This window comes from Papilio xuthus, unplaced genomic scaffold, assembly GCF_000836235.2.
Source record: "Papilio xuthus unplaced genomic scaffold, Pxut_1.1 DF825783.1, whole genome shotgun sequence".
Lineage (NCBI taxonomy): Eukaryota > Metazoa > Arthropoda > Insecta > Lepidoptera > Papilionidae > Papilio > Papilio xuthus.
This window is the reverse complement of record NW_013532866.1, coordinates 316,400-331,256: the sequence shown is the minus strand read 5'-3', so window position 1 is coordinate 331,256 and position 14,857 is coordinate 316,400. Positions and strand designations below refer to the sequence as shown.

Genomic DNA, 14,857 nt, shown 5'->3' with positions numbered 1-14,857 from the left:
TTATCATGAAATAGTGTACCGATTTAAAGTAGGGTAGACATAGATAGGTTTTGTAATTTCAAACATATGAATACTATTATTTATAACCTAAAACTCCATAATTTATTTTAAAAAAATTATTCATTTTATTCCATAGTTAACATCCATGAAATAAGATTAATGAACAATATTAAATAAGGAAGACAATGAATATATGAAACATAGATCCATATTTTTCTTTTTTTTTCCTATGCCTCTTGATTTATAAAAATACTCATTTTTACTCTAGACATTTCTATGTGTTTGTGAATCCTGTGAAACCTCCTTTTGTACCTTATTTTGTAATAAAATTATTCAACTTTTAAATATTTAGTTTTATTTCCATTTTAGATATAATCAGAATATGTTCTTAAAAGTGTTTCGAAGGATTAAAACAGGTACAAATATTAAGATACTGTTAACTTTTTAAAAGGCGATATGTTGTTGTTTTTATTATTCACTCGAAAGAGCAGGCAAAGGAACTAAGCCATACAGCCTTGTCTTTTTTATTTTGAACATAGAGAATTTAAAAGGCGATAAATAAGAAAAAACTACTCTTGACATTTCTAATTCAATAAGGGTGCGTTTACACAAAGAGAAAAAACAAAAAACTTATTTTTACATAAAACAATTTATTAACTGATTGGTAAAATTGAGTCATCAAATTTATAATTTGATATATTTATATCAAAGTTATTGTCAATATTTAGTGGAATTTCATTATGAGATTTCTTAATATGTCTATTTAATTCTTTCCTCAGACTGTACTTTTTGTCACAGAATATACAAGATTCAGTTTTCTCCATATGACTTCTTTTGATATGGTCAGATCTTCTTCCGGATGTAACAAACCTCTTCATACATATATTACACTCATATGGTTTATCATCAGAATGGAGTCTTTGGTGTTCAATCAATGTCTTTTCATTAACAAAATGTTCACCGCAGACTTCACATGTTTTATTTTTAATCTGTAAATGGATTTTGACATGTTCTGTCAAGTGACTATTTTTATAAAATCCTTTGTCACAAGTTTCACAGACATAAGGCCTAATATGTAAATGTATTCTGTTGATATGAGCTTCTAAAGTTTTTTTATTTAAAGATTGATAATTACAATTACTGCAGGTGTAGTATAGTTTATTACGCTTTCTTTTAACATTTGATGTATGTCTTTTTATATGTATGTTATAGTGTGAATGGCATTTTAATGTTTTAAAACAGTAAGGACACTCTTTTACTTTATGGCAGTTAATATGAGCTTTTAGAGAGGTAGGAGATTTTAATTTTTGACCACAGACATCACAAATTGTAGCTTCACTTTTTTTGTGGAAGCTATTCTTATGTTCTTGAAGTAAATCATTTGAGATAAATTTTATATCACATTTAATACAATTAAAAATCTTTTTAGACTTATTTATTGATGGTTTAGATTTCTCTTCTATGATTTTATGTTCAGGTTGGTTCATACTTATGAATATCTTGTTAATGCTTTCTGTATTTATATCTTGCACTTGTCTGTCAAGATTTTTAATAAAAGAATCGAGTATTTTCATATTATTTTTGTATTTGTATAATTTAAGAAAGATTTTTAATAACAGATTTGTACATTCTGTACAAGCTTGGCCGAACAAAATTTCCTGAAAAAAAATATAAATTTAAAGATTGTAGTTGAAAAGATCAATAAGCTCTTTTTAATAACAACCTGGCATTATTGCCGGAATATACTTACATGGGACGGAGATAATTGTTTCATTATTTCGGCTAAAGATATTTTTAAATTGAAGCAATCACCAAAAACATCAAATTCTGTATATATACTTAAAAGTCTGTTGCTTCGGCTTTTTAAGCAAAGGAAGCAAACTACATTGCGTCGATTAGAATTTAAAATAATATCTAAAATATTTTTTGTGTCTAACATTTCTTAGTACAAGTTAACAACGTAAGAAGAAAATTAAAAACATAACCTTAATAACATCAATGACAGTGACAGTTGGTTATTCCACAATCAATGCTGCCATATTAAAAAATATTTTATCAGTGGTAGTTTATGGTAGATTTTCTTCTTTTGGCCAACAATTGTTTATTTTAAACTTTTAATCACCAAATAACAAAACAGAAAAGATCACGACCATCAAGGATGAGAGGAGAATTCAAAACGGACCACGCACTTCCGCTATTGGTTTTGTTTTATCTAAATTAAAAGTAATATATGAGGATATTAAGGTTGAATAAATAAACAAGTCTGTTTTAAGCATTATATTTGAAATTAAAAAATAAAACTAACTATTTACTTAATATTAAAATCTATAACTACATTGCATTTCTCTAATATTTAACGTAACCATAATTATCTAAGCACTCGCAGTATAAACTATATTTAAAAATAAATTTATGTAAAATGATATACAAAAATATTTAATTCCTGAAAGATACTTCGTAAAGATAACTTTACAAGAGTTGCAAAATTCAAACAAATTGTCTAAATTTAATGGTAAATCTTCAACTACCCTCAAATAGAAAAAAAAATAATTAAATCATATTGCTTAATTTTAAGGCCTCATTAACTCAGTTTTTTTTTCACAAGCTTTTAATAGCTATATCAAGCAAAATTATTTTTGGATTAATGGGTCAAGTTCCTTTTAACATCAATGTTAATATAAATTCATATTCAGAAATTTTAATAATAAATGTCTTAACCAATAGGGTACGTATAAGACCACCAAAAACTCAATACATATTTTATATACGAGAAATATAACATTTCATATCGTCATATATTTTTTTAATTTATTTTAATATATAGCAACTCTGATAATATATTAAACTTCATTATAATAGAAAAAATGTTTTACAATTATCTACCATAGTGTTATTGTAACTAACCTAAAAATGTACATTTCCAAGACGAAAGAATAAAAAAAATCAAAGATATAGATAAACATAAAAATACTATGTATAAATGAAGATGTCATGAATAACTTGACACAATGATAAATAATTTTCATGAAAATTTAACATATTCATATGTAAAACTAAACATAATATACATAGATATAAAACCTATAGATTGAGTCATACAAGATTAACGTCTAAATGAGAGTCGATTTTCAAAATTTGTAGATGACAACACTTGGAAATCTATCCTAACAAAAGGTTAAAGCCTAAAGTGCGGATAAATATTTTAACCTCATTTTTGTGCTTTGGATTAGGTATCTTTAGGTTATAAATCTATGTTTATATAATAAATAAAATTATATTATATGTATTTATTATGCTTTGGATTGAGCTGCGCACAGATTTAATGTTACTCAAAGTTGAACATATGTCCATTCTTCATCCATACCCTTGAAACACTAATAGCATGATCCCTATTTCCATACAAACCTGATGACCACTTCACTATCTTTGTTTCCACCACTCCACAATAGTCATAAAACCTTTTTACTTCATCCACAGTTATAGCACCAATTACTATTTTAGTACCCCATACTGCTACATAGCATTATGGGCCACATTAACATGAGTTTTAACATCCACTTTCCTATTAAACACTGACTTGCAGAGTCGACAACAATATTTACCACCGTGCACCACCTTCATATGGTTTTGTTGACTCGTTTCCGAGTAAAAAGATTCTCTACATATTTGACAATGATGAGGTTTGATACCAATATGTTTCCTAACATGAGCGACCAAATCTCTTCTACATTTGAATATTTTACTACAAAATTCACAAGTCTCTTTAGATCTGAAGCCATGTAACTTCTTGTGACTAGTCAAATTTTGCTCGGTATAAAACTTTTTCTCGCACATATCGCAACTGTAAGGTTTAATTTGCAAATGGGATTTATTAACATGCAGTGAAAGTTCATTTTCGTTTGTGAATTCTTTCTCGCAAAAACTGCACGTTTGGGACCTAGAAATCTTACGTACATTGAATTTGCCAGCATGTCTTTGGAAATGACTATCGAAAGTATTCTGAGATCTGAACAACTTATCACATAATGGACATACTTTAGTCATATGTGTCTTTTTATGTAATAAAAACTTTTTGATGTCAGTAAAACTTCTTCCACATGTATCGCAAATATTATATTCCTTTTGATGAGGTAAATGAATCATTTTCATATGTTCAAATAGATGGAATTTAGATTTAACTGGCATACAACAAACACTGCAATTAATTTTCGTATTTATATGTTTCAAAACATGATTTTTGAGGAAATAATCCGAGATGAAATGTTTACTACAGTAAGGACACGTGAAATACGGTCTTCGGTACTTTCTTTTAGGTTTTGGTTTCTTTTTAAATGTTAGGAATTCACTGCAAATGTCATTTACAGGTGGTTTTACGTTATCTAGTATTGAAAAATCGTCATTTATTGATTTTTCTATGTCACTTGGAGATTTATCAAGTGTTTTTTCTATGTCATTTGCTTTTGGAGATATTTCTATGTCACTTTCTGGCGATTTTTCTGAGTCGCTTATTATTGATTTTTCTACATCACTATCTGTTGGAGAAAGGACTTCATTATCCTGATATCCATTTACTATTTTCTCAGTTTCCTCCTTTTTGATTCCATCTATTTTATCATTCCTTTCCTTATTGACAGGATAAAGCATTTTCTTCAAATCATCAAATAACACAGTTCCAATTTCTTCATCATCAGTATTTTCAGATTTTAAACTTTCTTCAGAACTTTCCGATTCTATTCTAAATTCATCTTCCAATACTTCGATCTTCAATTGTGATTCGTCGACATCATCATCCATATATTCATCATCTAAAGATTTCTTTTCTGTTATCGGAAGTATTGTTTGCATTGATATTTCTACCATAACATTGTTTTCTGGTTTATCTATTCTATTTAAATTGTCTAACATAAGACTAATACATGTATTCAATCTATTTCTAATATATCTAATCTTACTTATAAATATATATGATGTTAATGCATGATTAAAGCATTTTTCGCATATTTTTGTCCCAGTGTAGTTATGTACTGTATTCATCTGCAACAAAAATAAAAAAAACTTTTTTTAAAATAAATATATAAAAAGCGATAAAAGCGCTTACACCAAAAAGCACATCGATATGGTATAAAGAATATTTACTAACATTTTGGAATCCAAGATTTGTTCACATAGCTAGATCTAACAAAAAAATAGCGAGGACATTTTATCATATTTTCCCAAAGTTTTTACTTTTTACTATAACGGGGTAAATAACATTTTTCTCCAGTTTACTAAATAAAACAATACAATATGTTTTATTATTTATTGACATCTAAACACTGAATTACACAATCACTAAAGAAAGCAGTGTTTTACACAAAATTAACTGACCAAAAAAAGGCATCTATTAAATAAATATGAAGTTAATATTTTCTTAACATCTAATGAGATCAAAAATCACGAAATACTTAGCAAATAAGTCAGTGAAAAAAACACTAAAAATTGACTATATGCCTTTATTCTAACGGGTGTTTTTGTATCGCGCGTTAATTAAGCGTTCAAAAAGTACAAATGCATTTCCATGTATCTGTTACGGCAGGGCCTTTAAAATCGCGCCGCTTTTTTCACACAGTGCATTTTAAGCACTAGGTGAACGGAACAAGAGTAAATTTAAAACGTCTAATGCTCGAGAAACGCCAACGCTGAGTTTTAACGCGGGGTTAAAAAACGCCCGTACGAATTAAGGCTAAGTGCTTGTTCATATTTAACTCGGGGCGCGGTTGCTATGGAAAATTGCAACGATTTTTCTTAGAATCTTTGAATAGATTGAGAGCGACTGGTGGCTGAAATCGCCGGGTTTCGAAAAATTACGTTACGCACGTGTACGATCGCGCAAACATTTGATGACTATGAACGTGCCCGAGAGTTGAACAAACATTACCGGAGGTTTCTGAGACCAAAATCCCCGTTTAAAACATATTCTTATCTGTATTTTATCAAAGATAATGACAGTGATAATGAGGTATGTCATACAAAGACTTTGGTCTCGGAAATCATCGGTAAGTGAAAGTATTCAATATTAATGTAGTATTATAAAATAGATTATATAAATTTTACATATTCTTGTTTTTAGATGAATTAACTTACATTTTATGGAATAATTACGTTTCTTTATACAAGATAAATAATGAAATCTTACAATATAAGCCAAACACAAATACACTTTGCAATATAATATTTTTAAGCAATCTAATAATACTAAGAACTGTAATTATCTGCAAAATCTTTGCTTAATAATAAATAAATAAGCATCGATATCGAATATTCTTACATTTAGAAGAAAGATGTATTACAATACTAAAAGGTACCTAAACTATGAAAAGATATATCTCTAAGTCAATAATTCATTGAGAAAAATAAATAAAATCAGTCAAAACAAAATAATCTCATTAACTTTCGTATTTTAAAAAAATAGCATCATTATTCCGATTACAATCGATAAAGTGGGTAGTCATAAAACAAATAGGTAGTTAAATAAAATGTCTATTTTCTCAATTGTCTTCTATGTCTCATGTTCTTTAATATCTTTCTTGGCTTATTATCTTGTGTGCCGATATTAAAACTAAGCGACGAAAACTGTGACGGCGACATTGTTGTTAGTGGACCGAAACTGGGCATTACAAGTGGAGTGTAACTTTGCATTGACGGCGTGAAAGTTGAACATGTACCGAAATTAAAATTAACATTAGGCATGACTGGTGTTTTGCCAATCGTATTGTCGATTTTTCCAAAGTTGCCACTGATATTCCCAAATTTAGCAACATTTCCGTCAAATTTGATGACATTTCCGACAATTTTTGCATCATTGCCTTCGTCAAAATTTACTTCCATTTCCTCTTCTTTCGCTACGTTTTGTATTTTAGTTTGATTTGTGTCTTCTTTTATAACATTAGCTGCTACTTCGGTATTTGGTATAGAAATATTTGGTATCGATACGTTTATTTCTTCAACTTTATTCTCTTCTTGTTTATCCTCTTTAATAGTAACTTGTTCAGTTTTTTCATTTTCTTCATTATTAATTGTAACACTATGGTCGTTATTTTTGACAGCATCTTGGTTATTCTTATTACGTTTAGGTGAATAATCGACTTTCCTAAAATTGAAACAAAAATTCGTTGAATCTTGTAACCTTTTCTCGCCACAACAAAAGCATCTTTCTCTGTTATCATTATTAGTCAAACAGATTTCACATTGCCATTTTGATTTCTTTACAATAGGAACTTCAATTTCAGGGTCAATTTTTCTCTTCCTACTTGTAATGAGGTCTTCAGTATTTACTTTTTGATTTGGGACTTCATTAGCTTCAATTTTTCTCTTTCTAGTTGTGATTCCTTCAGGTTCAAGATTTATCTTTGGGGTTAGGATAACTTTCTCAGGTTCAACATATTGTTTACTTGGGATGACATTTTCACGTTCGATATTTTCCTGTGTGACGATTTCCTCAAGTTCAATTTTTCTCTTCCTTGTTGGGCTGTCTTTTATAGGATCAGTATTTACCTTCTGCATTGGGTTAATTTTCTCAGGTTCAATATTTTGTTGTTTCGGTATATTTTCATTTTCAATAGCTTTATTTGAAATTGTGATGGTCTTCTCAGGTTGAATATTGGCCCTTTCGGGTTCTTGTTGGTCAACAATATCTTCATTTTGTTTAGTTTTATCATCAATTTGTTTCTCACAATAATTACATTTGCCTACTTTGCCAAAAATCCAGCACATTTTGCAAGGTTTTTGTGAGCTTTGATTTTCTTCATTAGGTTTTTTAATACCTTCATTATTGGTGGATGTGTTTCCAATACATTTCTCACACTGGGCCTTTTTAAATATTGAACAAGTAATACATAAAATGGGATTTGTGGATATGTTATTAGGTTCTATTTCAACGCATTCTGCTTGTTTAACTGTATTGGATGGCGTAATATTTGTCTCTTGTTCCCCATTATTAGTTTGACTGGTGTCCAATATTTTTATGGGATTAGAAAATGAAAATGGGAATCTAACTCTATCATTATATTTCTTATCAATATCTATATGTAGGGATGTAATGTCTACACATTTATCTTGCTCAAAGATTGAGCTATCTTTTTCGACTATTTCTTTTACAATTTTATCGGATATTATTATGGGATTTGAGAAACTAAAAGTATCATTAATAGTAATTGATTTCATTGGTACTATATCAACAGTGTTTGTCACTTTATTAATCTCATCATGTTTAGTGTTAGCTATGATAGAGTTTTTGGCAATTTTCTTGGTAATCGTTATTCGATTTGCTTCTTTGGAGACGAGGAATTCATCATATTTGTGTGATTTCTAGAAAAGGATTAGAAAATCACTGCAACAATCTCCAAAAAACAAGAGACAAGATTTTAACAATAAAAGTGAAAACACTTCAACACTTTTGGTATGTTTGTATAAGATATGAATCTACCCACAAATCTAAATTAGTTGAGGAATTCTTCATTATTAGCATAATAGACAGTATAAAATTACATAATTAATGATTTTAAAATAACATTTTTGGATTATTTTATTATTCAATAAAGGAATACATATTCCCGAATTATAAGCCTAAATTTTTAAGGCTTAAATGTCAACATTTATACAAGAAATTAATCATATCGTTGAACAGATTGACAATTTCATAGAAAGCGCAGCACAGAACCGAACAATGCATAAGTAGCTTTATAAAATATATACAATCTAAGATTTTGTCAGTCTTTATGAAAGTCACCAAAGATCCGTCTTTGTTTTGGACCTTGTTGCTTCCCTACAATAATCAATGTATGCCATTTGTGTGTGATGATATGTGTCAAAAATAATTGGTTTACATACCTCTGGTATTGTTGCAGTTAAAACTGTAGCCACAGTCATCTCTCCGGATAATTCTGGATATCCTCCGTGCAAAGATAAAGTTTCGTTTAATCTTGTCATAGTATCTCCTTTGTCTAAACAAACTCCGCATAAACTATCCATTTTCTTCTCAACTAAATGCTCTAATACATTCTTAAACTTGTGCTTTTCAATATGTTGTAAATAATTATCTAACTCTTCACAAACAGTACCACATTCATTGCATCGAAATGGTTGCTTGTCTGTACTTATTTTGGAGCTTTCTTTACCATGAAATTGTTTCATATGCTTTTTGTAATGTGAATGTTTTACGAAAGAATTTCCGCAGAGTTTACAATTGTACCACATTGATTTTGGATGTATTTTCTCATGATTAACAAGAGATTCTACATTGGTAAACACTTGCCAACACCGTGGACATTCTAAATCATTAATTTGAACATCATTGTTATTGGTTATGAGTGATGAGCCGGCATTCACAATATTTATTATTGGATCTGCATAATTTATAACATTTTTATGTTCAACATGAATTATATTGTGGTTGGGATTTAATTTCTGTCGTCCCCTCTTTTTCACTCGTTCAATTGGGTCTAGTTTATCGAATTTCTCACTGATATCAATAAAGCAGTTACGTATTGCCCGTTCTGTTCTTTCACATTGCTGGGTAAATAAGTAACAATTGATTGTCTTATCTAGGCATTTGCCGCAGATTTTATTTGGGAAATTGGGGTCATCCGATATCTGGAATGATAATACAATTATTAATTTAATATAAGAGAGGGTACTCAATCTTACTAATTTTATAAATGTGAATGTTTCGATGGATGGATGGTTAAATGTTTGTTTAAAGGTGTCTCCGGAAAGGCTGCATGGATCTTGCTGAAATTTGGCATAGATGTAGAATGTAGTCTGGAAGAACACATAGGCTACATATTAAGTTTGTTTTTAATTCCGGAGTTGAGGGCGACAGCTAGTTTAGTTAAATATTATATTGAGTATTTGTAATACACACATAAATGTGAGAATAGAGTTTAACATCATTTATATATGATGTAAGTTTTAAAACCGTTACAATTTCAACAGAAAAAGTAGTTAAATTTTAACACAACATCCATAGACATATTTCAAGCTGTATTGCTTGATTTTATTATTTTTAAATGTTAGACCTACTTAAGAAAATGGCTTGTACAGTTCTAATGTAAATATTAAAAAATAAGGAATTTTACTTCCTCTTCCACAGGAAATTTATTTCATAGTATTAGTAATTTGAAAAATCATATCTATCAGTATTAAATGTGGGTACGAAATTGAAAACAACCTTAAATGGGTAGAAGCTCACTACCATATCCCGTATGGTCACTTGAAATATTGTTCCGGAATTCGCCACCTCCAAAATCTCATCTAATTCTGATAAAGAGGTCGTCGCACTTAAGCAAAACCGACAGACCCTTCTCTTCAATGACCCTTGCAACAAATACTTCACAGCTTCTTTTGTCGTCAAAGGTTCACTTTTAATATCCTTTGGATTAGAAACTCTCCAACATTTTGAGCGAGAATATGTTTTTAGGCTCGCGGTGTTTGTTAGTTTTGGCTCCATTTTTTATGCTTTCAATTAAGATCATAAATTAAACCGTCACTGATATTTGATGTTTATATAAATATAGTACACAACATTTAACAGTTATTTTGAACAAAAAACCCTTCAATAATCTCTAAATTGTCAAGAAATTAAGGGAAAATTAAGTAAAGATGACACTACGTCAAACTTGGCTACCAGTGCTTGTTCGACAGCCATCATGGCGGCCGCCAGCATGACGCAACATCCACAGACGGCATAAAGCGTTTAGTTGGAAAACACAATGACCTATTTTCCTATTTAATTTCGTAAATATTCATAATTACCGTGCCACTTGATTATTTACAAATAATAGCTTTGATTTAGTAATTCGTCAAACATTGCAATTTTCGACTAGCAATGATTTGAGCATTAGTTTTTCTTATACATATTTCTTTTTTTACTTTAAAACATATCCTCCAAAATATGTCTTTTATTTTACTTTTATTCCAGATACTATTTACTTTGCTATTACGAAGGTTTCGGAAAATTAGTATTTAACGCATTTAAAACAAAACTTTCTCAACTTTCCAGAACAGAGTATACCTCCAATAATTTTTGCTGATCTTACTCAGAAGAGAAGGCAATTTTACAATGAAATTGGATTAATAATTCAAGTTATAAATATTGGATATAACTTCTATGAAACTTTAATATAAAGTTCTATATCGTGCCTTTAGTTTTTTCAAGAACTGATTAAAAGAGGGAAACCTTGAAGTGAAGCGGAACAATCGTCTTTAAAAAATAACTAACGTCAACTTGTTTTGCCAACTGGACAAGTCCTGTCAAATGCAAAAAAATGTTATTTATTTATTGTTTACATCCTTTCAATCATAACATTTTTCTCGTGAATCTATTCTTCTGAATTCCTGTTTTATGTAACAATACTGTCCTTCGTACAAAATGTCGTGGCTGAATTTGAATCAAAGTTTTAATAGTTTGAAGGGACAGATTACAAATTTTGCTTCGGAAGTGTTATCCGAGAATGCAGGGGACGATGTTGATTCAGAAGAAACTGGAATAAGCTCTTCGTTCAAGGAACTTGAAGATAAATGTAATACACAGCAGTTAGAGGTCAGTGGATGAAAAACAACATTTATATAATTAGCTATGTATTCACTTTGACAGCTGTTGTTTAGGTTATGTTTTTGTATACTGTCTATTTCTAATTAAACGATTTAACATTGAACTGACCGCTAAAAGGATATTTATTAGCAGCAATCAGATATCTTATAGAATTGTTTAAAAACCATTTTAAAATATGAAGTGATATTAACTGAATATACTGATAACAAGGTGTTCAATTCATAACAGAGAACTTTGTTACAATATTATAAATATTTCCCTGCGTATATCCTCACCAAGGCGATTTAACCTACTCTAAATTGGGTGTGACCAGGCCATAGTCAGCTACGCTTGCCTTGTGTGCATTTGTTACATGAATCTTTAAATTTATTCACAAATATGTACAAGTTATGTGTACGGTTTTCCTTTACCAAAAGATAATATGAAATATACATATGAATTTCGAAATTCTAAAAACATATAGGTACATGGTAGGGATCGAATTAAGGGTTTGTAGATACATAGCCATTGTCAAATTTTATTATTTCACAAAATTGTTATTTTGATTTTTCACCAGGTGGCGTTATATTCAAATTTAAAATTTTCTATTTTTGTTACTTCAATTATAGTAGGTTTTAAAGTTTTACTATGACCAGTTTTCAATACAAGTATAAAGTTTTTATTTAATTGGACTTTTTAAAGGGGGAGTATATTCATCCACAGATGAAACTATTAAAACTATATTAATTTCATCAATTACATCATGTTTTAACCTACACTTATTTGAGAAAATTGTAGTGTAATTCGTAAAATCTCTATTAAATAAGCTAGATTATTAACATCCTGTCGCCTGCGAAAAAAACTTAATTAGTAGCCTATGTGTTCTTTCTTATTATGTTCTATGTTTATGTCAAATGGCAGCGAGATCTCTTCAGATATTCTGGAGATACTTTCTAGATATAGATCTAAACTTTCACATTTACAATATTAGTATTAGAAACAAATTTATTTTACAAATTCAATATAAAAATTTATATAAGTATAAAGTTAATTCAAACTCAGATCAAGAAAGACAAAGTATAATTAAGTTATTTTTAGTAGAAAAAAAGATGGATATAGGGTCAGTGCGCTCCAATTTAAAAATAACCTCAAAATAATAAATATTACCAATATAAAACCGTTGAAGCACAACTTGTTTGGTGCATGTTGGAGTTATCAAGATAGACTGTGCAAATACTGATATCATATCTACCCTACAGGCTGTACCGGGATAAAGGTGTGTGCACACTACACACTTAGGCCTTACACACATTCTCCATCCACAAGAGTAAAGAGTATAATAATCTGACAAGTAAATAAATAATGCATAGAAATATATATCATTTATCAAAACAAAGTAGTACAGTTTTAAAACCATATTATCTTTTATTCTAATATATTTTTAATTTTGAAATAAAAATAATTTTATATGAATTTTTTAAAAGTTTTTTTAAGGAATAATTTGTTGTAATTTCAGCAGCTATGTTCATGGTAAAATTTTTGACAGAGAACTGCAGCAAAACATATAATTAAAATAAAAAAATGGTTTTGACAGACAAACGGACAGACAACAAAGTGATCCAATAAGGGTTCATAATCATATGATACTTATATAAAGTTACTAGCTGTCGCCCGCGACTCCGTCCGTACAGGATTAAGAAATAGATTGTAACTGATGCTCAGACCTACTGAATATTCATATAAAATTTTGTAAAAATTGTAACCAACCATTTTGTTGGAGTATGGTTACTAACATTGGGATTGGTGAATTTTATATATATATAAGTTTATAGAAATTAGAATTATTTTATTACAGAAATTTATAAGTGTCCATTGACATAACATCGATACCAAATATTATTTATTTATTAAAATGTATTACTATCAAAGTTTTTATAAAGGAAAATGAGAGAGATGGTCTATGTTTTCATACATGTTTGTGTCAGTGGAAATACACGCTAACGAAAATCTCATCGAGTATCTCATCAAATACTTTAAAAATGTTATTAATGTATTTGTATTTAAACAATGAAAATTATCGTTTCCATTTACATTGGTGTCACTGTATAATAAAATTAAAACGAAAAAAATACGACTGACTTCATTTCAAAAACAAAACGGAAAGATTTGACAGTCGATATTTAATCTGTGATTATAATCTGTTCTAAATAAAATGTAAATTTTGATTTTCTGCCAGTTTTTTTATCTCCCATTTTTTAACCTACCTGACATTTTTTGTATACATATTTAACGTATTTTTTCGTGTTAATAGTATGGAATCTAATTTGACTGTTTAGGGACAAAGACCGTTAAACGGTTACAGTTATTTATTCAAATGTTCTTTTGGGATCGCGAAGTTGACAAATTATGACAAGAATAAGAAACTACAAAAAGATACTAAAAATTAATTGCAGAAATGACATGTCATAGTTTTCGAAGTGATTGAATTATTATGAAGAAAAACTTACGCCTTTTACCCAGTGGCGTAGGCAGAGATAGTGATGGCACACCTGTCTCTTACATTGTTATTTAATTTCATCTTACTATATATATAATATTATAAATGCGAATGTTTAGATGGCTTAATGGATGTTTGTTTGATGGTATCTCCGAAACGGCTCAGGGGTCTTAATAAAATTTGGCACAAATGTAGAACATAGAGAGGTTTTATTTTTAAATGCCGTGCGGACGAAGTCGCGGGCGACAGTTAAGGCATAATCCGGACTCGGTTCAGAGCGAGACAAAAGTATTGTTTTCGCATACGTTTGTCTCGCTCTAAAGCGAGTGCTGAGCTTTTAGTGCGGAGTTTTTTGTTAATAGAAACTTGCTAATTATGAATTTCATTTCAAATTAGTTTCTTTTACAGTGTAAAGAAATGCTATGATGCCAAATCGGTTATCTCTGCCTAGCTCTCTTGTTTATGGGCGTGATGTGTTGTAAAAAACACGAGCAATGACGCGTTTGTGAGGAATAATTGTGGGGAGCTATTGAATTTCAAATGAATGTAACGATTTAAATGCGCACACCAATAGGTCACACCGGGAATGTATACATACTACTCAGTTAGGGAAGCCATGATTTTTTAAATTCCCGGACAAGATTATTTTATGCTCTCTGGATAACACAAAAACATATTGTTATGTCTCTTTTTATAAACACGAATAAGAGGGATGATTAAATAAATTGTTAATTAATTAGTCCTAACTCATACTTACCCCCGCGATCCAATTTTACTTTGTTAAAGGACCT

General features: G+C 29.6%; 3 protein-coding genes across 4 annotated transcripts in view; 1 reads left to right on the top strand and 2 right to left on the bottom strand.

The window, feature by feature from the left end:
* Positions 1-653: 653 nt before the first annotated feature.
* Positions 654-1,974, bottom strand: LOC106125648 (zinc finger protein 667). Its single transcript, XM_013322928.1, has 2 exons — positions 1,751-1,974; positions 654-1,658 (listed from the first exon to the last, which is right to left on the bottom strand). The coding sequence occupies exons 1-2, from the start codon at positions 1,937-1,939 to the stop codon at positions 654-656; spliced, it is 1,194 nt and encodes a 397-aa protein (XP_013178382.1). The 5' UTR covers positions 1,940-1,974.
* An 899-nt stretch (positions 1,975-2,873) lies between these two features.
* LOC106125802 (zinc finger protein 432) lies at positions 2,874-10,684 on the bottom strand. 2 transcript variants are annotated; one of them, XM_013323165.1, is made up of 3 exons: positions 10,208-10,684; positions 8,869-9,630; positions 2,874-5,034 (listed from the first exon to the last, which is right to left on the bottom strand). In XM_013323165.1, the coding sequence occupies exons 1-3, from the start codon at positions 10,484-10,486 to the stop codon at positions 3,514-3,516; spliced, it is 2,562 nt and encodes an 853-aa protein (XP_013178619.1). In that variant the 5' UTR covers positions 10,487-10,684; the 3' UTR covers positions 2,874-3,513. The 2 variants fall into 2 exon arrangements, with proteins under 2 accessions (XP_013178619.1, XP_013178618.1); XM_013323164.1 differs by lacking the exon at positions 2,874-5,034 and adding an exon at positions 6,410-8,346.
* Positions 10,685-11,254: 570 nt separating this feature from the next.
* LOC106125774 (thyroid receptor-interacting protein 11) overlaps positions 11,255-14,857 on the top strand; it is a 33,489-nt gene continuing 29,886 nt past the window's right edge. The window contains exon 1 of the mRNA XM_013323114.1: positions 11,255-11,578. Coding sequence (XP_013178568.1) covers positions 11,408-11,578 — 171 coding nt within the window. The 5' untranslated portion in view covers positions 11,255-11,407. The remainder of the gene's footprint in view (positions 11,579-14,857) is intronic.